At 40.1% G+C, this 27,168-nt stretch overlaps 1 protein-coding gene across 4 annotated transcripts in view; it reads right to left on the bottom strand.

Moving 5' to 3' along the window:
* Positions 1–1,125: 1,125 nt before the first annotated feature.
* The window catches only part of NOSTRIN (nitric oxide synthase trafficking), a 59,697-nt gene continuing 33,654 nt past the window's right edge, over positions 1,126–27,168 (bottom strand). For 2 of the 4 annotated variants that reach the window (XM_082630368.1, XM_082630366.1), the window contains 9 exons: positions 23,001–23,126; positions 17,692–17,790; positions 17,469–17,594; positions 11,267–11,375; positions 9,861–9,949; positions 6,714–6,839; positions 5,682–5,796; positions 4,453–4,542; positions 1,126–1,335 (listed from right to left, as the gene is read on the bottom strand). In XM_082630368.1, the coding sequence (XP_082486494.1) occupies positions 1,199–1,335; positions 4,453–4,542; positions 5,682–5,796; positions 6,714–6,839; positions 9,861–9,949; positions 11,267–11,375; positions 17,469–17,594; positions 17,692–17,790; positions 23,001–23,126 (1,017 nt within the window). In that variant the 3' untranslated portion in view covers positions 1,126–1,198. The remainder of the gene's footprint in view (positions 1,336–4,452; positions 4,543–5,681; positions 5,797–6,713; positions 6,840–9,860; positions 9,950–11,266; positions 11,376–17,468; positions 17,595–17,691; positions 17,791–23,000; positions 23,127–27,168) is intronic. The other 2 variants (XM_082630367.1, XM_082630369.1) reach the window with 2 other exon arrangements.

Below are 27,168 nucleotides of genomic sequence, written 5' to 3'. Positions count from 1 at the left end.
TCCTTTAATGCCAGACTGTCTATTTGGCACAAAAGTAAATCTGCCCAGATGTATTATCAATACCTTGACCTTCCATTCAATGGAGAGTGTGGTCTCCAGACTGACTTAGGTTATTTTCTGAAAGATGCTGCTGTACCACTTCTCTTCATTCTAAAATGTTCCCCTCGGGAAGAGTTTGGGGTCTGCTCTCTCTCATTCTCAACCTTTTCCCGTTACAGGGCATTTGAGGAAGCAGCATAAATCTCTCTAAATTTTCCATTTTGACAGTAAATGCTAGTTTCTAGAACTTTCCATCCAAACTAGAGACTCATTAGCACTTAAAGTGTCTTTCACTAGGAAGTTGCTTAGGGTATTCCTTTCATCATGACCTGGAAGGGAAGTGCAGAATTCCTGGTTTCTGAATTGGCGTATGAAGTTTCCAACTGGGCAAGGAGGCATGAAATTTCTGGCACTGTCTCCTTCCTAACCTTCTCCTATCTGCCTTGCTCTTATCCTCTGATCCCCAGCCATCTCTGGCTCACACTTGACCTCACTCTAAGAGCAGTTCTGGTTGTGGGTAGAGGGTACCTCAGAAGGTCATTGGCTCAGGATGGTACTCCATTCTACCCTGAAATCCTCTGCCTGGTATATGGTCCTCGTCTACCACCCTCTCTTCCGACCACGCCGCCTCTTTGCCTTGGCTCCTGATCCTTTATGCTAACGTCCTTAACCTGGGTCTATTCACTGGTGTCTTGCCTGCCTGTCTCTGCTAAGCTCTTCTTCTTGGACTTGATCTGTGTTCTTCCCCATCTCCCTGACACTGCTTGGCCTCTTGTGGGCCTGCTGTGGCTATTTCCACCCAAGAGCCCAGGAAAAAAGACATCTGTGTCCTAATCTCTGTTGTGCTACCAGAAGACTATCTGACTTCAGGCTGAACTGCCCTGGACTCAGTTTTCTCTCTCTCTGTGAGCAGAGGCTGTATTAGGTTATCTCTAGGGTCTCTTAGAATTAGAAAACTCTAGGAGCCAACAGGCCTCTTTCCCACCTCCCTTTACTCTCAATCTTCTGACTCTGTTTCAAAGAACTAAGTGCAAAGCACTGTGACATGCAGGTAGGACCCCATCACCCAGTTAGAAAGACAGAAGATCACAACATTTGTCTTTATTTGCACCACATTGTATAATTTACAGAGTGTAAGGCGATGCCTTCAGAATCTTGCTTATGCTTGTGAAGATGTGTCCCCGGCATATGAAGGGAGTTCCTCCACATAAGCAGCAGGAAAATGGCCTTTTTTCCCCTTTAAAGAACCAAACCACCATCCTTCATCTTTCTTCTTGTGTATAGTCACAATGTCACCTGTGAAAATGCACATACATATAGTTAGACAAGTGGGTTTCTGCACTTAAGCATGTGCCCGAGTCTGATCAGTAAGACAGTTTTTAAGGAGATCCTGCTTTCAAGGAGTTACTTGGTAGCATCATTTTTCTGCATGTGATTCAGATGAAGCAAAATTTATTGACCACCTCTGCACGAAGCAGGCAGAATGCAGAGAATATTAAAAAGAGTAAGGTAATGGACAAAAAGTTGTGCCATAAAATAGTTTGATTAAAAACAAAATCGCGGGCTTCCCTGGTGGCGCAGTGGTTGAGAGTCCGCCTGCCGATGCAGGGGACACGGGTTCGTGCCCCGGTCCGGGAGGATCCCACATGCCGCAGAGCGGCTGGGCCCGTGAGCCATGGCCGCTGAGCCTATGTGTCCAGAACCTGTGCTCCGCAACGGGAGAGGCCACAACAGTGAGAGGCCCGCGTACCACAAAAAAAAAACGCTTTGGATCCTATGTCCTCGTGCTGCCTGGCTCACTTTGGATAGAGGTGATGGGTCATCCCCAAACTCTTTCTTGGTGTCTGTGCTTTAAGGGTTCCTCATGTTGGTGGCCAAAATAGTTTGCTATGTTGACTACTAAGAGTATGTCTCAGCTTCCAGACTTTTCTTTAGATCGAGGCAGCTTCTCTCCATTATATGAGCCAGCTTCAGAGTCCAAAGTTCCAACTCACAGCTTTGCATGACAATATAACTCCCCATTCAACAATGTAGATAATTTGAATAAAATATCAATTTGAGGACAATACTCCTTTAAAGCAACGATTCAAATAAACAGAATTCCTAGGAAACCCATGGCTCTTCTCTAATTCTCTATTAAAAAGAAAAAAAGCACATTATTCCCTGTCTTGTAAGAGAGAGTCCTTTCTCTCTGGCTGCTTCCTGTACATCAAAGTGGAAATATCCACTTCCTTAAGGATCCAAGAGCTACTTGATCTTTAAGCATCATCATGAGGTCATTTTCAGTCTTTCTTTCTTTCATTCTTCTCCCCAGTAATTTTCTTTCTAAGGCAAAGGAGACCACTGATCCCCCTTCTATCTCTCCTTAGTCACATCACTATTTATTCTTGCAGGAGATCATTCTCAGTCTAAGGTCTCCGTCTAATGAGTTCTCTCAGGTCAGTAGATTGACACAGCCTACTATCGGAATTCAAACGAATAACTTAAAATTTTATCGCCAGCTTCCCTAAGTCTCCAACGAACGTCTCGTTCCATTTAAAGAACCCACAGGATATAATGTGTAAGTAGGCTTTGCAACCAACAGAACTGAAGACAAGATGATCAGTTTGTGTTAACTATGTAACTCAGACTCAGGACCCTGGGTTCTAGGTGGCATCTGGGAAGTGTGTTTTAATTCATATGGAAAGTGGGACTACTGCATTTGATTTACTCACTGGTGTAGGTAGCCTTAGGATGACATGATGAGTAACAAACTGACTTCTATAACACTTAAGACTTTTAAATTAAAGGCAACATTGATTTAAGATGCATGCAGGAGAGAGTCTACTTTCCTTTTTTCTTGTCTTTACTTATGTCTGAGCTACAAGAAAAAGTAACTGCCTGGAGAACTCTGACTGGCAAACTGAAAAGCAAGCACCTATGAACCAATAGCAAATACGTGGTATCCCTGTTGTTTGGCTGCAAAATCCATCTCAACTTTCTGTTGGTTCTGGGTACCATGTCCTGGTCATGGATTATAAATTTTCTCCTATGACACAATTCTTTCTCACTAACCATTTCATTTCCAGATCCCTGCCTTAGCTTAACATCCAAATGTGGCTGCTAATTGGACACACAGAGAAAGTTGAGGCTGGTGACTTTTTCTTGTTTAATAATCTTGGGGTCTACACCATCCATTATATAATAACCTTTCCATGTTAAACAAAAATCTGTGACACAAAGAAGGGGGTCCAATTCCTTTAATTGGTCATAAAACCCTTTTTTGAGAGAGAAGTGGGAGAAATATTAAGCTGGGAGTCCTTTGACCCGGTTTCTAGAACTGGCACTTAGACTAAGCCATGAGAGGAAGTCACTTCACATTCTTGTATGTGTAACTTTCTGAAAAGGAAAAAGGTGGGGCCACTTCTCTGATAACTTTCCATTACTGACATTCTACCCCAATGGAGCACTGTGATTAAGAGCGTGACTCTGAGTTTCTGAGTCCAAATCCTGTGCCACTACTGCTAGTGACTTTAGCCAAAGTACTTAACCTTTCTGTGCCTCAGTCGCCTCAGTCATAAAATGGGCATAAATAATACCAACCTCAAACGGTTTTTAGGAATATTAAATTGGACAATGTGTTTGCAGCAATGTCTGGCACCTAGTAAACACCAAATATATGTTAGCTATTTTTATCATGTGAGCTTTCTTTTTGATGTGCTTTATCTTTATCTTCTAAGAAGGGTTATTATAAACCTGAACTGCTTTGACCTGGTAATAACTTTTTTTTTTCCATAGAAAACAATTTTATGGTTACCGAAGGGGAAGGGGGTGGGATAAATAAGGAATATGGGATTAACATATACACACTACTATATATAAAAGAGATAAACAACAAGGACCTACTGTATAGCACAGGGAATTATATTCAATATCTTGTAATAGCCTATAATGGAAAAGAATCTGAAAAAGAACATGTATGTGTGTGTATATATATAGATGTATACTTATATTCGTGTGTATATATATCTATACATATATACACACATAAATATATACATATATATGTAACTGAACCACCGTGCCATACACCTGAAAATAACACAACCTTGCAAATCAATTATACTTTGATAAAAAATTAATATATATATATATAAGAGATATTCATTTGGTTAAGAGTAATACATATCCTAGTTTTTAAGACAAACTGCAATTATTTATTTATTTATCTTTGTTCTTCAGCAGACATCTAAGAGGGAAGGAGAAACCAAAGAATAAGTAGTCAGTCAAATAATAGATTTGAACTTAGTCTGATAACAGCCAGGCTATGAATGCATGACCTGGTAATAACTATTAAGGCTAAGACAAGAGTTTTATTCAAGTTAAAAATTTCAACATGGAAAGGCAATTCAACTATTTGAGAATGATTCTTACCTTTTTCCAAATTCAATTCATCATCTTGCCTGGCTTGGAAAGAATATAAGGCCTTGCAAAGACCATTGCCGAGCTGGGTCACACCGGAGGCTGAAAGTTGGATCAAGTTATAATGACTAATGCTGGGTCAGTAGGCAAGATGAACATGGTGGGAAGTGGTCTAGTTTTTCAGCCGTGTAGTGCAGAGCTTAAATATATTGAAATCTTCCCAAAAGGAAAGTTTATAATTGTACATAACATTCATTCTTTGATTCAGTAACCATTTCTGATGTACATACTATGTGGATGAACTGTGTATATTACATAATCAAAAGCTCTAACATAGAAAGTAAGTCTGGACAAGAAGTTACTGTAGTAGTAATAATAATGATAATTTTAAATTGTTTCCCATGTGAACTTAATCAACATCAGTTAGCTAAGCTGTGTGGTAACTGTATTCATGTTTTGGAAAACCAGCACCAGTTTTGCCAATCAGGAATAAATAGGAGACACTTGGAGCAAGTGCTTCCTCCATCATCCCCAGGTACTTAGGGAACTGTTTCTCAAACGATGCAACCACGAGTCTTTAACATACCACGTGGACTACAGTGGCCTGGGTTTGATTGAAACTTTTTTGCCAAGTTCTAATGAAGAATCTAGAGAGTCAATGTTATGGTAACTATAGTTGAACAATGATGGATAATGACAGGTGCTTGCATGTATGTGTGTGTGTATGTATGTATGTGTGTGTACATGTATGTGTGTTTCTGTGTGTGTTGAAAGGTAAAAGGCAGTGGGGTGTGGATGGAAAATGACTAAAGTCAGGTGGCTGAACACAGGGGGTGGGTAGGCCTTGGGATTACCGTGTTTCCTGAAAAGGGGTTGGGATTTGCATGGCAGTTTGGAGGAGGCTGTGGAGACAAAGCTGTAGAGTCCTCCCAATGTTTCCAGGCTGAGTGTGTGGGCAGCAAATTGCAGGCTGTCTGAATAACATGGATGCCAGTGACTGGAGGTACCTTCTCATATTAGACAATTCTTTTCCCAACCCTCCAATCTTCTTGAGTCCTTCCCACCTTTTGGATGATATTTGCACAGAAAGCTACACATTTTAACAAATTAGTCAGTCCTAATTGAAACGTAAATTTCTTTGAGCTGATTTATGTCAATGTGGCTCTGAAAATAAAATATAATTTTGGCAATGTTCTTTACTGATAGGACCCAGCCCCAAATTATTCTGGGCATGAGATTACCTGTAGATGAAGAACTTGGAATTCTCTGCCCACCAGACGATGACCTGCTCACAACATTCTCTAATCTCTTTGTCAGAGAAGGCCGAGATATTTTTACAGAACTATGTGTCTGCTGCTGTTTGAATAGTTAAAAAAAAAAAAAGTCATTTTAAACAACATTGTCATCAAAAGTATTTGCGAAAAGTAACTATTCTGCAGCTGTTTTCCTCAGGAATTTGTTTTTCAATTGGGAGGAGGGTATGAAGAAAAACTTCACTACATTCCTAAACCCTACTCTAGCATGTTCTTGTTTCTGAGACCTTAATATTTTCAGAATTAGACAATTACTATATTTTATAGCCTGTATTTGCAATTCTGACCTGTACCCCTAGGCCAAATAGTAACATTTACAGCATTACTTCTACAAATTCAACTTGGTTTTAAAGCAAGTGAAATGATCATGACTCTGTGACCCTTTTAGAGCTTGAGTCTCTTAGAAGGAAAACTGTCCCTTCATCACAAGGTGGTTACAGCTCCCTCGTCTTGTAGGAAATGGAAAACAGCTACCTGTGTATATTCACACACTCATCAATTCCTAGAGTGTAACACTGGGAAAATTCATGTGTGTGAATTTTTTAAATTGTGCACACGCATTATCTATATTATGTACTATGTTAAATGGATGAGAGTACTGCATATCACAAAATCTTACAATTTAGGTCTGTATGAATACTAAGATTTTGATTTAATAGAAATTTTACTATAACAACACGTTCAAAGGATAAAGTGAGAAGTATGAGAAGGAAGAAAGAACCCAAAGTGTTTTTAACTCATTAATTTATATATGAATACAAAGCATGTATTCATTTGTGTTTAGCTCTTGTTACTGTGCTCAAAAAATAATTAAATAAATTTATCTTAAAATTGTGCAACTGGGGATTTGAGCATATGGCATATATAATTCGTAACAGTTTTTTTGGCCTGTTGCTGCTTTAAGCCATTCCACCCAACAAGCCCAGTCAAGAAATTATAGCCAACCTCTTAAATGCTTACCTTTTCTTTCCACTTGAAGATGGAGTTACTACAGACATGGTTGGGTTGAGGTCTTTGCTCAAGTTCTGCTAAGACGGATGACAGTTTATAGGCGTTTGCTTGCAAAAGGTTTAGTTTCAAGTTATTCTGTGGATACATCATTTGACCATATGAGTAAACTTCTAGAAAATTTTGAGGCACAACTGCGTGGGTAAAGGGATATCAGGATAACTTCCAAAATGACAAAGAGGTCCAGAAAAATACACATTCAACTCATTTGCAACTCATATGCAGAAAATGCTGAAGAGAGAAAAACAATGGACACTTTAAGCAGTCTAGAGGAAAGCCTTAGTCGTTGAGTGTGTTGTATTCTAGACCCTTGTAAATAAGGTAAACCAGAAACCTTGATAGGTATATTACTCAGCATTTTGTGGCAATGAATTGCTTTACTCGAATTTCTGCTGAGGAATGGGGTAGAGAATAATAAGTGTTGATTGCAGAAGGTAGGCTTTCGGAAGGCTTTGAAGAAAGGCAATGGTGCCATGGGTACAACATAAAGAACAGAAGTGAACTCTTATCAATAGAATCAAACTAAAATGATGTGAGTCAGGGTTTTGTTGTTGATGTTATTGTTTCCTGAAGAGGTGAGGTCTTATATTACCCAGAAAGTCTGCAGTAACACTTCTGGAAACTAGAAACCATATTCTGGGGTATTTGAATATAAAAACAAAGACTGAGGGCTTCCCTGGTGGCGCAGTGGTTGAGAGTCCGCCTGCCGATGCAGGGGACACGGGTTCGTGCCCTGGTCCGGGAAGATCCACATGCCGCGGAGCGGCTGGGCCCGTGAGCCATGGCCGCTGAGCCTGCGCGTCCGGAGCCTGTGCTCCGCAACGGGAGAGGCCACAACAGTGAGAGGCCCGTGTACCGCAAAACAAACAAACAAACAAAAGACTGAAACTGAAGCTATTCTCCGAGTCTCTCCTGTTCTGATTTGACCTTGAGCTAGAAACTTTATAATGACTTCCCTGTCAAGTTGTAAATCAAATCATAGAATCTAAATATTGGAAGGGGTCTGCTTATCCAATCTTCTCCTCCCCATTGTCTCTCCCTTTTCCACACCTCCAGCCTGGGGGTTCCTAATCCTAACATCCCAGCCAGGGGGTCACAGCCATGGACCAAACACCTCCAGTCGATGGGGAAGGGCTCTAATCCTTGGAACAATCCACTGCATGGTGGGCAGGCTCAGCTAGGATGAAATCAAAAGCTCCCCCATAGCTTCTAGCCTTAGATCTAGTCTGCACTTGAGAGCATCACAGATCAAGTCTCTCTGCTCTGTGGTGCTCCTTCCGGTATCCAAAGACAATATCTGCTCTAAATACCTCCAGTTTCCACAACAATTTCTCAGAGAATATGGCTTGCCAACATTCTTGCTTCAAATATAGCACTTCAAGGACCAAGAGTCAATGAATTAGGAAGAATTTCTGTGAAACAGAGCTTCTCCCTGCAAGAAACCTTCTCTGCATAACACAAGATCAGTCTACCACTATCACGAGTTTCCTTCCATTAGAGGCAGAGGTGCGTGACCGAATTACATGGATATTTGGCATCCACTATTTGAAGGCTCTTATTTGCTCCATCACTAGATCATAAACACCATAAATTCAGGGGTCAGATCATCTCCCATCTTGCATCCTCCACTGTGTGAATCAGGCCAGTTGTGTACCAAGATAATCTTAATAACGTGTTCTATGTCAATGACAAAATTTTATGCAAGAACCCAAAGAAATAAACTTGAATCTTAATGCCATCATAAAATGCTCCATATGACTTTCTTTTGGTAAATATCATTTACATCGAATTAATTAACTAAACATTTTATGCTGTCACGGAAAATGTCTAACAATCTGTTTTATAATTTTATAAAAATTGTAACCATATGTCACTGCAAGGATATTAGACCTCTGTTCCCAAGTGAACAGAATTCAGGCCTGTCAGGTTTATTTCTGCAACACCACCTCCATTAAAGGAAGCCACTGCTAAAAAACAGATAAACTGTACCTGTCTGCATCTGTCTACTTTTACCAAAGAACTATTGAAATTGCTCATTTGGACAGAATTATTAGGTACCTACTTTTACAAGAGAGTTGTTTAGGCTATGTGCAAGGTAAGGAAAGCTGGTTCAGCTTCCTGGATCCTTCAAAACATTGATAAAATTTTGATCTCTTCCTGAATTCTTCTCAGATTAACCGCAGTCAACTTCCTCTCCAATCACAGCAGAAACCCTGTATCTTGTACACATAGGTCATAGTATCTGTTCATTTTTATTCCTGTTTAAAATTCATGGGCCTTTACTAACTGCCCTTATAATGTGGGTTCTTCTGAAGAGGCTGCATTGCCCACCAATCCCAACAAATGTCTCGGGGCTGCCCAGTCCAGCCTTTCAGCAAAAAGGCCCAGAGGCACCTCTCCCTGCCCTCCACTGACAGTATGTCCCCTTCCTTCAAAACAACCTTGGCCTCTGAAGTTTTTTCCTTGTTTCTCTGGAAGCTCTTGCCTCACACCCCAGTCGGCCATCTTCCTTCTGTGCGGCCACATCTCTCCTTTCCCGTTATACTCAGAAGACCCTGATGTTAGCTCAAGGATGAATGGAAAACAGCATCTCAATGATAATTACCAGGATTTCAATTCTCCTCTGTGCCCTGTGCTAGTGTTTTCTAAATAATGCATCATCTTCACAAAACCCCTTAGGTAGCAACATCCCCACTTTAAAGATGAGAAAACAAAATTTGTCCTAGGTCCCTGTAAAAGGCAGAGCTAGATGCAGGCCTCTCTGAATGCAGATCCTGTGTTTTTGGTCACATCTGTTAACTGGAGTAAAGTACACGTGGTCTTCAGACCTTAATTGAATGATTCTATTTGCGGGAATTCTATTTTAGGCACTTTTTCCCCCCCTGGGAGGACACTAAATCAAACATTTCTAAGTAGCTGGATTTTTCCAGATTCCTCAAACCACTTGTCAAGGAGCTGAGCGTACAAGCTCTCTGACTAGACTGTTCTGTGTCATGAGAAAGGAAAGGCAAACAGAGGTCAAATGGTCCAGAAAACAAGCATTCCCAAAATAGCTCCTTCATCATTAAATCTAGGAAACTGCCCTCTGCAAATGTTTACCTCGTCCATTAAGGCTGCTGTGCTTTTTTGGCTCTCTGTGTCTGAGAAGGAGGAGTGGCTGTAGTATGCTTTCAGCATTCGTTCCAGGCCTGAAAGTGAAATAAGGCTGTCAGTCGCTGTTCCTCTGGTCCTAGTGGGACACAACTGGCAGGTGGTTATACTCAGAGGGACCCTGAGCCCAGAAGTGATGCTGGGAGCATTTCCCAAATGGCCGGGGCTGTTTCTGTGTGTACTTGTTACTAAATTTTACTGAATGGGTGACCTGTACCTTCATTTAATGGGATTCGAGAAATGCTGGTGGTTAAGGAGTCTTGATTGTCATTTTCCAAGACGAGATTTTTGCATCCTCCTTGTTGACCCATTCCATGGTGGATTCCTAACATTTACCCCCATGTTAAGCTCTCCTCTGCTGATATTTACATTTCTAAACATTTTGCTCTCTTGGATTTCCTATCAAGTATTACATTGCAACAGGGTTCTCTGGTCCACATAAAATAAGCTCTACATATCAGAATCATAAAAGTGGAGTTGTTTTTATTACCTGTAACACTTTAGAGCTGCTTCACGTTCTCACATACCTAACGTCTAAGTATAGGATTTAATCTGAATGACTTTCACATCATTCAGGAAGTTAGTTTAAAAAGAAACAAACAAGTGGTGATCATTCTGTAATGTATAGAAATACTGAATCATTATGTTGTGCACCTAGAACTAATATAGTGTTGTACGTCAATTATACTTCAATTAAAAAAAAAATGTAGGGCTTCCCTGGTTGCGCAGTGGTTGAGAGTCTGCCTGCCTCTGCAGGGGACACGGGTTTGTGCCCCGGTCCAGGAGGATCCCACATGCCGCGGAGCGGCTGGGCCCATGAGCCATGGCCGCTGAGCCTGTGCGTCCGGAGCCTGCGCTCCGCAACGGGAGAGGCCACAACAGTGAGAGGTCCGTGTACCGCCAAAAAAAAAAAAAAAAGAAAAAAATTTACATACATTTAAAAAATTTAAAAACAACCTATTAGCACCCCCAAATAGAATGAAATAATATGGGGGAAATAAATAAACACGAGAAAATGAAAAGCCTTGTACATAGGAGGTTTACTATGTTTTAAACCAAACGAATTGTCCCTCATATCAGCCAATTTCAGGAACACTGTAAAATGCTACACTTCTGGAAATGGTGGTATAGTACTTGTATAGATCTCACAGACCAGAATGTCATTTTCAATTTTTTTTTGCTCTTTCCTTGGTTTTTCATTTTTCTTTATTCACACAAATTAGGTTTGATATTTGGTCTTTTAAATGAGATGATCTCTGCACCAGTCAGCAAAAGCAGAATCACCCTAATTGTGGATGAAACCTCCGAGTAGAATACTTTCCCTTACCAGGCCAGTCAAAGAGGTAATTACACACCTTCCTGGTCTCGCGAGGCTTTTTCAATATCTTTTTGCAGTCTCAACAGTTTTGATTTTATTGAAGATGCCTGTCGCTCTTTACTCATTGCATTTTTAGGATCTTCTTCCTTTAAGAAAAAAAAAGGAATTTTAACAATTTAAAGGGAAAAAAAGTAAGAGTTGCTACTCCTAGTTGCACTGAGACTTTCACTGACTGTATTCAATTTTAACTTGATGGAAGAAAAAAGTAAAAAAAAATAAAAGCAGGGTAACCTCTGGTTTTCTACAGATTGGTCTACCTTTTCTAGACCTACTGAATAAGAAGACAGCTCCTTGTTTACAACTTGTAAGTGTATAGCTGAGCACTTTCTTTAATAGATAAAAATTATTCTTGGAGGGTGAACGTTACTATAGCTATTTCACAGGAGCATGTGGCTCACCAAGGGAAGGGGCATGAGAGCTTCAAGGAGACTAGCTGACTTAACCAGCACATTTCAGTTGAGGGGAAGGAGGGCAAAGGGTACTCCTTGCAGGAGAAATGACACAAGCAAAGGACAGAGGGAGGGTTGTGTGAAATGTATGGGGAGCAATAAGTAGACCAGTTGCTTGAGCAAATGTAGTGGAAGAAACAATTGTCTAAATAGCTTAGGTCAGATTTTCAGGCTGAAGTAGGGATTTTATCATGTAGGTTATGAGAACCATAAACAATAGCAGAGCTTTCGTATGTTAGGACACAGTTTAAATGCCTAGTAACAAGTCAAAGAGCAAATATCCTACAGTGATATGCAACTTAAAATGATTAAAACCTTTATGTGAAAAAAAAAAAGGATGTTAGGGTCAGGTCGGGAGGTGGCTGAACGTAAGTGCAGTAGATGGACAGAAACCTTGGAGAAAGAGGGAAAACTGATGACTGAAGATGGAAGTGCAGGAGTCAGGACTTATCTGGTAGGAAGGAGAAAAGCGAGGACCCTGAATATTGGTGGAGAGATTAGCTTTAGATAGACTGTCCTGAAGAAAGAGAAGAGAAGATTTAGAGCAAAGAGAATAATAGCCTTTACAAAAATATAATGTAGAGACTAAAATATTTAATCTACATACTGTAGATTACATACTGTATATTATATTATAAAAATTTTCTCTATATCCTTTATTACATGTGACTCTTTGTGATTCTTATAACAACTCGACGAGATTGGTTTTATTTTCCCCATTTTACCTGTGACACTCAGAAATAAATGAAGGCCCAAGACGAAACAGCCAGTAAGTAATTACTGCTGAAACCCAACTCCTGTGACTCCTAATTCTCCACCAGAGTCCACTCCTTCACATGTCTGCCTGAGGCTGAGGCCCAAGCTGACGTTACCTCCGCAGGTGAGCTCCAAGTGAACTGCAAGGATGCTTCAGTCCAACCCTCAGTCCTTCCTTGCTGGAGGAATGCACCTCATAATCTGGCTCTCATGCCAGTCCAAGACTTCATTTGGTTTCTTTGGGGATGCCTATATTGTTCACAAATATATTTCCACGGATAGATCACTACTGGATCAACTTGAGATAGATTAAACTGCCATCCTTAACTTTCTTAAATTTGTCCTTCTCTTCCAAAAATTTGTCAGAAAGAAGATCAATACCAGAGGAGGCATTTAAACTGCAGATACAATCTTTTGAACATGGCCTTTACAGTAACCTTGCAAATATTTTTCACACTAATCACCAGCCCTCCAATATTCACACTCAGATAGTTCTCCTGTCTTACCCTCATCCATGTAAATTTCATAGCACTCTATAAAAGCCAGTCTACACTTACTGCCAATGACTATAATGTCAGATTTTGGAAGTGTTTTGCTTTAAGAATATTAGGACAATCCTATTCACCCATTTGGAGATACAGTCCATTCTCTTAGACAACAGATACATAGTCGTTAGTTCTGGTGCACTGAAATTTCATAGAAACCAAAAATTCCCATGGGCACATCAAATAAGATAAGCCATTGTGGCTACTTCTTTACATTTCAATAGGAGCTTAGTCAAATTTTCAAGGAGAATGACCCTTATTTTATTGACAGGTTAGCTGATAGAGGCATTTTTACAAGAAAGTAATAGATATATTTTATTGGACATTTTCCCATCTCAGGGATCACCTACACGGTTTGGAAGAAAAAAAAAAAAGGTACTTTCCCCATGTAATCAAATCTTCCTTTCCACTTCCATCTCTACCCTTGTTTCTGCTTTAACAGACATTGCTATTGCTAATTTGCTTTGCCTTTGCCAGGGTCGGAAAAAAAGATTCAATTAAAGAAACAGCCGGCCACTTATTGCTGTTTAGATGGTGGGAAGGAGAAAGCCGGTCAGAGTTCATTATTGTGCCGGATCTAACTGCCTTCCCCTCTCCCCTCATCTCTTGTTCCCTGAGTGGGGGTCCTGGGATGTTGGTTTTGGCTATACTTTTACTCTTATAGGAGGACATGATCAGTGGTCCAGTTTTACACAGAGAGGGAGGTGAGCCTCCCAGACTGGACCTTGGAAGTCTGAGTGAAATACAGCAGAGGGACCAGGAAGGAGCAACTAGGATTTTTTCCTGCAGATTTTGGTAATTAATGATCAGCATCTAGAGCACTACAATTAAAACTAACAAGAGGGGAGTGAAGGACAAAATCTTTGAGGCATGACCTGACCCAAGAAGATAAAGAATTTAGCCCAAGAGAGCAAACAGGCAAGATGTCTGGGCTCTGACCAGGGACACTGATCAGTTTTTAGCAAGGAAGGTCATGTGATAGTAGAATCACTCAAATGTCCTCAAAATAAGCCTCTGTAATGGCAATTAATTTATGACAAAGGAGGAAGAATATACAATGAGAAAAATCCTCTTCACAAAATGGTGTTGGGAAAACTGGACAGCTACATGCAAAAGAATCAAACTGGATTACTTTCTCTCACCATATATAAAAATAAACTCAAAATGGCTTAAGGACTTAAACATAAGACATAACACCATAAAACTCCTAGAAGAGAACATAGGCAAAACATTCTCTGACATAAATTGTACCAATGTTTTCTTAGGTCAGTCTCCCAAGGCAATAGAAATAAAACCAAAAATAAACAAATGAGAACTAGTCAAACTTACAAGCTTTTGCAAAACAGCAAAGGAAACCATAAACAAAATGAAGAAACAACCTACAGAATGGGAGAAAATATTTGCAAAAGTTGCGAACAACAAGGGCTTAATTTCCAAAATGTACAAGCAGCTCATACAACTCAACAACAAGCCAACAAACAACCCAATCCAAAAATGGGCAGAAGACCTAAAGAGACATTTCTCCAAAGAAGACATACAGATGGCCAACAGGCACATGAAAAGATGCTCAACATCACTAATTATCAGAGAAACACAAATCAAAACTAAAATGAGGTATCACCTCACATGAGTCAGAATGGCCATCATTAAAAAGTCTACAAATAACAAATGCTGGAGAGGGTGTGGAGAAAAGGGAACTCTCATACACTGTTGGTGGGAATGTAAGTTGGTGCAGCCACTGTGGAAAACAGTATAGAGGCTCCTCAGAAAACTAAAAATAGAATTACCATATAATCCAGCAATCCCACACCTGGGCATATATCCAGACAAAACTGTAATTCAAAAAGATACATGCGCCCCTATGTTCACAGCAGCACTATTCACAATAGCCAAGACATGGAAACAACCTAAATGTCCACTGACAGACAAATGGATAAAGAATACGTGGTATATATATACAATGTAATACTACTCAGCCATTAAAAAGAACAGAAAAATGCCATTTGCAGCAACATGGATGCAACTAGAGACTATCATACTAAGTGAAGTAAGTCAGAAAGAGAAAGACAAATACCATATGATATCACTTATATGTGGAATCTAAAATATGACACAAATAAACCTATCTACAAAACAGAAACAGAATTATGCACATAGAAAACAGACTGGTGGTTGCCAAGGGGAAGGGGGATGGGGAAGGGATGGAGTGGGAGTTTGGGTTAGCAGATGTCAGCTTTTATATATAGACTAGATAAACAACAAGGTCCTACTGTATAGTGCAGAGGACTATATTCAATATCCTATGATAAACCGTAATGGAAAAGAACATAAAGAAGGAATATATATATATATATATATATATATATATATATATATATATATATGTATAACTGAATCACTTTGCTGTGTAGCAGTAATTAATACAACATTATAAATCAACTATACTTCAATAAAAAATAAATAAAATAAAATAAACTCAAAATGGATTAAAAACTTAAATGTAAGACTTGAAACCATAAAACTTCTAGAAGAAAACACAGGCAGAACATTCTTTGACACTGGACTTAACAATATTTTTTTTGAATATGTCTCAGGCAAGGGAAACAAAAGCAAAAATAAACAAATGAGACTACATCAAACTGAAAACTTTTGCACAGTGGAGGAAACGTCAACAAAACACAAATGAAACTTCCAACAAAACGAAAAGGCTACCTACTGAATGGGAGAAGAAATTTGCAAATGATTTATCTGACAAGGGGTTAATATCCAAAATATACAAGGAACTCATACAACTCAACATCAAAAAAACCAAACAACCCAATTAAAAAATGGGCAGAGGACCTGAATAGACATTTTTCCAGAGAAGACATACAGATGGCCAACAGGCACAGGAAAAGATGCTCAATATCACTAATCATCAGGGAAATGCAAATCAGAACCACAGTGAGCTATCACCTCACACCTGTCAGAATGGCCATCATTAAAAAGACAACAAATAATAAGTGTTGGTGAGGATATGGATAAAAGGGAACTGTGGTACATTGTTGGTGGAAACTACCATACAATCCAGCAGTTCTACTCCTGGGTATATACCCAACGAAAGCAAAAACATTAATTTGAAAAGATATATGCACCCCAGTGTTCATTGCAGCATTATTTACAATAGCCAAGATATTGAAGCAACCTAAGTTCCCATCAATAGATGAATGGATAAAGAAGATTTGTTATATATATAATGGAATATTACTCAGCCACAAAAAAGAATGAAATCTTGTATAATCCTCTAATTAGGATAAAGTTTTTCAAAGGCAAGGACCAGAAAGGATGTTGACAATAATTTGCACCTCCTAAGATTCATGCCTCTGTGTGATCCATTCCCCTTGAGTGTGGGCTGTTTATTGACTTGCTTCTAACAAATTGAATCTGATGAGATGCCACTTCTGAGATTAGCTTATAAAAGACTATGCTTCCATCTTGGACACTCTGGCTCTGTCTCTCCTGCATTGCTAGTTCCGAGAGAAGCAGGCTGATATGCTGTGAGCTCTCCATAGATGGAGAGACCCACACGGCAAGGAACTGGTATCTCCAGCTAAAACCGTTCCCGAGGACCAGAGGCTTGCCATCAGCCACGTGAGTGAGCTTAGAAGCGAATCATCTCCCAGTAGAGCATTGAGATGTCTGCGGTCCCGGCTGACACCTTGATTACAGCCCTGTGTGGGACTCGGGCACCCAGCTAACCCACACCTGGATTTCTGACCCACAGAAACTCTGAGATAATAAATGTTTGCTTCAAGCTGTTGAGTTTGGGGGTAAGTTGTTATGCAGCAATAGACAAACCAATGTGATACACAGTGATTATTTATAGAGTGTGAAGATTCAGTCTTGGGGGGAGGGACAGATCAGGAGTCTGGGATTGACATGTACACACTGCTATATTTAAAATAGGTAACCAACAAGGACCTACTGTATAGCACAGGGAACTCCGCTCACTACTCTGTAATAACCTAAATGGGAAAAGAATTTATAAAGGAATAGATACATGTATATGTATAACTGAATCGCTTTGCTGTACACCTGAAACTAACACAACATTGTTAATCAACTATGTTCCAATATAAAATAAAAATTTTTTTAATTAAAAAGGTAAATGAAATAAAATATTTCCTTCAAAAAAAAAAAAAAAAGATTCAGGCTAAAACCCTGTTTGGAGTTCTTCCCTTGCAGAGAAAGCCAAAGACAGGTTTGCATTGCCCAGTCTGTAAACCACAGAGTTTTTAAATTTATACGGACTGTGAAAAAGTCAATATTTTTGTTTCCTAAACAATACGTTTCCTATACAATTGCTCTCAATTCTTTTCAAAATGAATCCCTCAGTATATGACTGACTAAGGTTTCCCATGAATGAAACTTCCTTCCATCCCATACTTACAAAGTAATCTGTTAATAGGAACTCAGATTTATTTTCTGTAGATAAAGCTGCGGTTTCTTCCACGAGAGCCTGGATATCATTTTCGACATCTATCTTGCTGATGGCACAGTGAATCTGCGTGTGGTACTGCAATGCCGAGGAAAGCAGAACAAGGTTGCAGAGGACATGTTTCCTGCCAGCTCTTACCACGCATACCAGAGATGGCGAATTCTTTACTACTCACTGTGGTCAGGGTTTGGCCAAAAACAGAAATATGTTGGGAGTACTGGTTTAAGTTATTGCACAAGAGTTGAATTCTTTCCTTCTCCAGCTCCAGGGTGCTCTGAGAAGGATGAAAAACGAGATTAGATCAGCCCACTGTTATACAAAACTGAAGTCACCCACTAAGCACTAACACAACGAAGAAAGTCTGAGGGAGCCGTCCTGTTTGTGCCTCTTGATTACATTATATCCACATCGTGGAGGGGGGTAGTTTCCCAGGACAGGAATGTGATTTGATGTCTGTCTTATTTTATTCTCCATTAGGATCAATTTAACTCATACACTTTCTCCAGGCTTTTGTGGGCCAAAAAGCACATAGGTGGATGCCACAGGTTACCTGATGTTCACAAAGAAGGGGAAGAAAGGAATCATTTGAAAAGAACCTGTGGGTTCCAACAAAAGAATGAAGCCCAGTAAAACCCATGTCTGTATCTTGGAAATGCAGTCAGACACTAAGTATTTCTAGAATTGTTTGCAGCACATACAAGGCGTTCTGCCGGTTCCGGCAGGGACAATGATGATGAGATGCAAATTCTCTGCTTAAGGAAATTATGTGATGAGAGCAGAAGCTTAAAGTCTGATCCATTCATCATCCTGGCCTAACATGAGGCCTGGGGGTCAGAGACCACTCTTGGAAGGTGGCAACACAGCCTCCCTGTTTTGTGCGGGATGACAAAAATTCCACTTTTAGAGTTTTATGGCTTTTAGCTAGGAAGAGTAAATAAAGTAAGGGAGGTCCACATTTGCCTTGTCAGCCATTAACATTTTAGAAGAAGTTAGTTATTTGACTCTCACCCCTCACTGCTAGCTGAGCTACAGACTGTTTGTTTTGAGGAAATACAGGGACCCTCAGCGACTAGGCATTGTCCAAGAAGGCTGGGTCAAGTGGAAATGCAGGGGGCATTCCTAAGCCTTGTGAGGGCCATAGGAGGCTGCTGGGTATGTGCCCAGAAGCCCGGAGGCTTTGACAGAGGTGGCAAGTGTCCAAAACAACATGCCTCATCCCGTTTCTGTAAGGACAAGGCCTGGGCTTTCCCCCTTTACCCAGAGGCTAGGTTGGTTCCTTTCATACCCGCCATCCCACCCTGCTTCTTTCCACACAGTAAAGAGTACTCATCAATAGTCCTTCCTGAGAAAGAAAGCCTTCTTGGGCAAATTGGTGGGTGGCATTATCGTGGAAGTAAGAAGGGCGGACTGCGTCTCAAGGCCTTTGGGAGGGTGGAGGTGGGGAGACATCACAAAGGCCACTGGCTTCTCCCATCCTGTCTTTCAGCACACCTGCAGGGGCCACTAGCCTGTCCAGCCTGGTGTTCCTTTATACCCTAGTGTGTAGACTGCATTCACATCCTGCTGTTATTTAATCTATGGTATATAATCATTAAATTTTCAAAAAATTTATTTGTGTAATAGTTACATAAAGTTAACCTGTTAACCATTTTTAAGTGTACAGTTCAGTGGCATTAAGTCCGTTCACATTGTTGTGCAACCATCACCACTACCCATATCCAGAACTTTTTTCATCTTGCAAAACTGAAACTCTGTACCCATTAACAATAATTCCCCATTCTCTCTCCCCTCATCTCCCCTGGCAGCCACCATTCCACTTGTTGTCCTCCATGAATTTGACTACCCTGGGTATCTCTTATAAGAGGGAACATACAATATTTGTCCTTTTGTGTCTGGTTTATTTCACTTAGCATAAAGTCTTCAATATTCATGCACATTGTAGCCTGTGTCAGAATTTCCTTCCTTTTTAAGGCTGAATAATGTTCCATTGTCTGTACTTACCACACTTTGTTTACTAGTATATAGTCATTTTAATGCTGTTATTAAATGCAAGTGGTAAAAAGTTGGCAGTAACTGTGAACATCTATGTCAACCACATGCAGATTTCAATTCTGTACCAAGTGTCCCGACATTTGAACCAGGAAGCCTAGAGCTCTGTTCCCTCATGGCTACCTTTTTTGTCTAGTCAGAAGCTGCACAATTTTTGTAAGTCAATGGGAATGAAATACTTTTGTTTCTGCTCTTGGTCTCCTGAGTTTTTCTCCAAAATCTCAAGTACCAGCCATTTGAATGTGCCCTCTGTCCCCCAGGTACAGGATTAAAGACACAGAAGAGCAGCCTAGTAAATGTAATGCTTCATCAAAGGGCACAAATAATATGCCTCCTCTAACAAATATGTAAAATAAATTCTGCTCAGTGTCTTGGACCTCAAGTGGGACAGTCTTCAAAAAGAAAGAGTATTTATACTATGGGAAAAGATCTAGAAAGTTCTAGTTTAGCACCCTGAGCAAAGGACAGGACAGAAAACAGAAGTCAGGTTTGGGGAATACGCTGCATCCCTGCTGGGCAGCTGTTTCTTTACTGTGACAAGTGCTGAGCCACTATCATCAATCTGAGACTAGAATAACCAGTGTCCCTTGGTGGCGATGGCAATATTTAAAAGATTTTAATTTCATTTCAGGGAAATCATTAAGATGATCTATGTCTGCTCGTGAAGAGAGGCTGAGATAAATTCCACTGTGTGAAGGGGAAATCCATATCTCATTTAATGAATTATTGCTTTCTATTATTCCTTTCTAATTGCTTTCTATTACGTTCTTTTTGTATAAAATAGGTCATTGAGAAGCAAGATACTCTGGAGGACTTCAAATTATCCTCCTGTGCTTTCATAATAACACATGAGAGGCAAGTGGGATCAAAGAGTTATCAAGAAGAGTAGATGGAGAGGCTGTCTGGGGCCCAGGCTTCATGATGATTCACACTCTTCATTCATTCTTTTCACTTCCTGCTGTCCTGACCTTCTGGTTTGTACTACCCGGAGAGATTGGAGTGATTTCATTTTCATCTAAATTGTTTTCATAAAACTGATCAAAGAAGTACCTTGCTTTTTCTAGAGCATGAACTCTCAAACTTTAGTACATCTTGAGATCACCTAGACCCCTTCCTAAAATCATTCAGAAGTTCTGACTTACCCCGTCTAGGAAGGCACTCAGGAATCTGAATTTTAACAAGCACCCTATACATTGTCTTGGGGCCATAAAGGGCTACAAGAAAATAAATTTTAAAATCATTTATAATTCTTCCACCTAGAGATGACCACTGTTAACATTTTGATGTATTTTAGTCTGTTGAGGAATGTGTGTATGTATGATTTTATCTTCCTAGTTATCAACCAAATTATTCAAATTGGTATCCTGTTTTTTCACTTAACATTATACATAAGCAGTTTCCAATGTCACTAGTCTCCAAAACACCATTTTAATTAATAGTGCCTTGTGTAGAGTGTATTGATTTATTTAGTCATCCCCTTAATTTTGGCCATTTGTATTGCTTCTTCCCTTTTACTTTTAATGTAGTTTGAACAGAAATCTGTATTTTGTTGTTTCATCTACTTCCTCAAGATGGATTTATGGAAAGGAAATTAGGTTTTTCAACCGAGGTTCTAGGAGAGAATTAAACCCTAATGTCCTAAGGCATCTGTTATCTGCAATGAGTTACCATTTCTTCTCTGCATCTAGAGGGTATTAGTCACTACCATCCTTGGGGAACTGAGAAAACAGTCACTCAGATTATTTTCTGTGTTCCGTGGTTCAGATGAGGAACACTAGTTGATAATGTGACATTTTTAAGACTGTTTGCATTTATTGCAAAAGCCTTTCTAAAATAATTCCTCTAGTAAATACTAACAGTACCAAACATTTGATTTGTGGTCATTTTTGATAGAGTGGCTATTATTATCATTATTATTATTATTTGGCCACACTGAGCAGCTTGCAGGATCTTAGTTCCCCAACTAGGGACTGAACCTGGGCCCATGGCAGTGACAGCATGGGTCCTAATCACTGGGCCACCGGGGAATTCTCGAGTGGTTATTATTTTTCAAAATATATTATAGGTTATTTTTAACAACTGAATTGTTTCTTCTTGGAAGGTAGGAAATGTGGCTTGAACATAGAATAATTATGAAGTATTAAGACTAATTTTGACCTGTGGTTTGTGCAATTGGTTTCATTACTTAATAATTGCACTTGAGACTTTACAGTATCTAGTAAACTACCTTAAGCATAGTTCAATGAATGTTCTCTGAAGAATTTGTGAATCTAATCTGCAGAGTAAGAAGGGGTAAGAGGACACTTCATAAGACATTAAAATACATTCTTATATTCCATTTTTACAGAAGAATGGTGGGAGAATGGAGAAAAATATGAAATGGAACAACCTTGGTTGACCCATCTCCACTTTCCACACTTCTAATAAAATTCCATTTTAATTGAGTTCAGCCCACTTTTGTTATGTGTCTTCATGAATATCACATTTTACTCCTGTTGTTTGCAAACAATAGAGAATAAGGAATACATAGTGTAATATGTGAGTCAATGACTTGTTGGTATAGACTGAGTATGTACAAGCCAACGAAATACTAAGTCAGGGAATCCTTATTGGTTATGGTGAGGCAAGGATTACTCAACAGGAGTATCTCAAGTGGGTCTAGTAGGGTTTGATTTGGCACTCAGGGGGCAGAGGCTAGCTCTAAGCAAGAGGATAAGCTTAGAACTTAAACTTAGAACTCTTATGGGAGTAAGAGGAATTGTGTGAACTCAGAGGAAGAGGGGGCAGAAATACCAGTGGCCTCCAGCATGGTGGTAGCAATAAACCAGGAAACAAAGAGGATGAAAGGAAACCTTTCTTTTTTTATGGAGATTCTTACTTCTAGTAGATTCTCCACTTGATTTGGATTCTAATTAAAAAACCTAGAGTCTTAAATATTTTTAAAGCTCAGTTGAAAGAAGCTCTTTTGAAATGTAAATGATATACACCTTGTCACCATCACGAAGAATTTATAAGCGAAGAAGGTAATTTCTATACCTTCAACATAAAAGTTGGGACTGCTGAAAGCAGGCTGGGGTGGAAGGAGAAGGTGGAGGAGGACCCTAACAGGAGAAAAGGACACAGAGAAAAAGGAAGGAGAGACCTAGTAAGAGCCTCTGATAAGGGTCCTTAGTAACAGCAATACCTAACACATCTTGAAGGCCAGCTAGATGTCCGCTACACCAGGAATCCTGGCAGCCATACCAGTAAGAATCATAATTATCTCCCGTTGTTGTGATATAGATAGAAAAATGAGATGGATGGAGACATCTAGGTTAAGTGTTTTTCTCATAGCCCTTGAAGGGTGGCTAGAAGATAGAATGGGAGCTGTGATTTCTCTCCCACACAAAGCTCTTTGGAAAAAGAAAGGAAAAAAAACGTGAATGCATAACTTACCTGGAAACAGTTTTCCAGTGTGTTCTCCCATTTCAGTCTGATAGAACAGCTGGCCATGTTTTTTTGGTAGTAATTTTCATCTTCTTTTGACAACTTCTCAGTTGATTTTTTCAGTTTACTGAGGAGCTAGGGTAAAACATCAGTGTCACATAGTCATGAACGCATTTATGAAAGCCCTTTGTAATTCTGGAGAAAGAATTATATGCATCCCAATGATGAGTTTCTCATCTCGCAGCTAAAGTCATAAACAGTGACTATAGATGACAAAATCAAAGACCTTTCTCAGAAAACAGGGATGTCAGAACTGAAAGGAAACCCAAGAGCCTTTCAATAGGATTCCTTCCATTTTTCACATGAGGAAATTGAGGTCCTTAAATATGATGTGATATGCCCACTTTCATCAGATGAAGGAAGAGGCCAAATGACAGGTGTGGAGAAGCAAGTACAGATCAGGAACCTCCAACTCAAGACTCTAATCTACCAATGATTCCCGTTCTCTTATTTTGTAAATCCTTCAGGCCTCCGCATTTCTTACCGGGGCAGGTAGAGATTTGCACAATCAGATAATTTCTAAAACTAGCATTAGGCGTGGAGACCATCCTCTCACTTCACTTTCACTATTTAAACTCTGCAGTATAACTCTGGAATCAGACTTCAAGATTAGAGTCCTGGTTCTGACTACAAGCGGGTTACTTAAACTTCACAAGCCACAGTTTTCTCATCTCTGTGATGGGGACAGCGATGCTCCCACTTCACTGTGTTGCTCTGAGGAATCAAGCAGGTGATACAGGTAAGGAACAGGGCACACTGCCTGACAGTTAGTATAGCATTCAAAGACTAGTGAGTGTTACTATTACTAGTGAAGAAAGAGCCTGAGATACATGCCATTGTTCACTGCAAGTTATGGACAGCTTGACAAATGCTTTCCTGTCATCCTGACCCCCAATGATATGCTCCTTCACAAAGCCCCCCTTCTGGCCAGTCACCAAAATTGGCCATCCTGACTGTGAAAATCAAAGTAATACAAAACTCTCTGGACCAGGGTAGTTTGAATTGAATTCTCAAAATGCTCAGACGCATAATTTCACACCTTTGAGAAAGGAAGAAGTTGTATTACATGAACGATTCTCAGACTTTAATATGCCTAGGAATGACCAGAGATTCTTGGAAAATTGCAGATTTTCAGGGTTCCACCAATAGCAATACTGATTCAGTAGCTCGGTAGTGGGATCAGGAAATCTGAATTTTCACTGCCTCCTCAGATGATTCTGATGCAAATGGTCCTCAAGCCACAGTTCAAGGAGCACCAAGGAGTCCTGTGATTTAAGCAGTTTAGGATTTTCAAGGACAGAGATAAAGGTTTTTAAGAATGCTCCTCTTTATGTTTAAGGACATTTTGACTGACGTTTCAGTAACAAAGAACATTCATCCAAAATGCTGAATATTAATACCACTCACTTTATTATTCCAGTTGATATGCTAGCCATTCAACTGTCCTTCAGCTCTGATGTATGACCTACCCAGGGCACAGTTGGTTTTGTATATCAAGTGTAATGAGCCATTTATCTATAGAGATATGAGCTTGTGAATTTTAGCCTGATAATGATACAGAGAATGGGTTGAATGTGTACCATGGTTATACTTGGCTAAGTCATTGTTCTTTGATTCTTATTGAGTGTGCCCAGCAATGAGAACAGAGTCAGTCTGGAGACTGATTGCACAAATCTCTACCTGTTGTGGTAAGAAATGCCAAGGCCTGAAGGATTTACAGAATAAGAGTACAGGAATCATTGATAGATTACAGTCTTGAGTTGGAGGTTCCTGATCTGTACTTGCTTCTCCTCACCACTCACGTTCATCAGCCTACACTCTATAGCTATTGACTAGAAGTTTCTGCTCAGCAAATTTACAGCAAATAACCCCAAACAGATACAGAAGAAGAATAGAGACTCTTATATTCTTATTTAAGGAACTTCTCAGAAACTTTTCCTAAAATTTGTCAAAGATTAAATACTTTTTCTTTCCTCTTTTCTTTCTCTTGGAACAAACATCGATTCATTTATTCATTAATTCATTCATCAAACATTTCTTGACTGCCACACCATGTCATGTACTAGACACTGGGAATAGATAAAGGAACGAGATAGGCTCCCTCTCTAGTCAAGGACACACACAGGCCATTGTTATCCTGTTTGATAGATCCCAAGATGATAAAAGTATTCAGGTGTCACAGAGTGGGTACTCAACAGAAATGATCCCTGTGTGAATAAACCTAAAATGAAAGTAGGAATTGGTGAGGCAAAATAGCATGACATGATACCAAAAAAGATTTTTGGTGAGGTTGGAGCACACAGTTTGAGAGAAATAATAGCAAGTGAATATGCTGAAAAGTTAAGCAAGGGCCAAGTCAGGGAGGGTCTTGAGGGCCACATAAAAGAGTTTGTGCTTTATCCTGAGGTCACCTGGAAACCTTTGAAGGCTTTTTAAAGGAGAATAATATGCTCAGATTCGAGTTCCAGAAAAGTCAGCTTGGCTTGTGTATGGGGAATAGATAAGGAGAGGAAACACTGAAAGCCAAGACACTAAGTTGTCAGTTGGAGTAACCCAAGCAATGATGATGGTGGCCTAGGAGAGAGTAGTGGCAGCGGGGATAAATATAGGTAGATAAATTCAGGAAGTATTTGGTTTAGGACTTAGAATTGGGAGGATATGGTAGATGGTGATATTCAAATATATAATAAACAGAGGAATAAAAAATATTTTTGGTAGAGGGAAGTGATGGTTCCGATTTTGGATATTGAGTTTGAGATGCCACAGAGCATTTCAGAGACTGGTTTGGGCTGGAGATATACATTTGGGTATTGTCAGCAGAGACGTGGTAGCCAAAGCCTTGAGAGTATATTTGTTGAGTATGTGCTATGTATTGAGCCCTTGATATTGAGAGTACTGTGTGGGACACTGGAAATATGATGCCGAATAAAACAGAATGAGGCCCAGGAGAGAAATCATCAGGCACAACAATATAGAAAGTTCAGGCAGAACGAGGGAAGTCCGTAAAGGAGCTTAAGAAAAAATTGACAGAAAGGAAAACCAAAAGCGTAAGATGTCGTTGTAGTTAAAAGAAGAGAATGCTGCTAGAAGGGGAAACTCAATGATGCTTAATGCTTCCAAGAAGTTAAATAAAGTCAGAACTGGAAAGCACCCATTAGCTTTAGCAACAAGGACCACGTATTCAACGGCAAGAACATTTCTAGCGAACTGGTGGGGAAAGCTTGGCCAGTGGTTTGAGGAGTGAACGGGAGATGAGGAAGTGGAGACAGAGCACAGATAACCCTTTCAATAAATCTTATTGTGAAAAGAAAGAGATGATGATATCTGGAGAGGAGCAGAATAGGAATATCAGGGAGACAAAGGGCGTCTCCCTGATCCTTCCTACTCTCCCAAGATAGAGGGAAGTTGAAAAGGCTGGTGGGAAGCAATCCTTAAGATACAGGAGAGAAGGGAATAGTCCAGGGAAGGGCCTCTGAGAGGAGGCTGGGATGGGAATCAGAGCACAGGATGAAGAATTGGCCTGTCGCATTGCACATAGGACTTCAGTAGGCAGGTGGCTCTACTGACTTCTATTTACTCTGTAACGCTGGAGGCAAGATGGTCTGCTGAGGGTGGGTGGTGAGGATGGAGGAACGAGAAGAATGGAGATGTAGATCAGCTTCTGGTGAGAACAAGGATTGCTGAGCAGGAAAACAGGAAGGATTGCTGAGCAGCACCGAACCAGCCCGGCTCAAGTGGGAGATCATGGGCACGTCTTTGTGAGATGCAAAAATGAACGCCGCCTTAGGCGTTTAGCTTTAGGGCTAAAAAAGAGAAAGCTACCAGATAAAGTGATGACGATGGTAGGGGTCTGTGATGTAATGACAGCCAAGGGCTATGGTGGACAGGACCAGGTGGAGGAGGGCAGGGGAGGATCATGAACTTCCGCCTCCCAGGGAAGCTGCTAATGAGGGAAGGAAGCAAAAATTCACCACTTAGCTGCCCATGCTTTTGCCTTTGTCATTCCTCGACATCAATAAAGAATAGCTTCTAATGAGGGCTCCAAGTGCCTACAACGAGGTCCTGGAGCTTAGGTTTTTAACTTACTTTGGTTTTGCCTCCTCTTCGGAAGCTGTCT

This window comes from Mesoplodon mirus (assembly GCF_964341445.2).
Source record: "Mesoplodon mirus genome assembly, chromosome: 8".
NCBI classification, from domain to species: domain Eukaryota; kingdom Metazoa; phylum Chordata; class Mammalia; order Artiodactyla; family Ziphiidae; genus Mesoplodon; species Mesoplodon mirus.
Note: the sequence above shows the minus strand (reverse complement) of the source record. Positions and strands in the feature narration are given on the sequence as shown.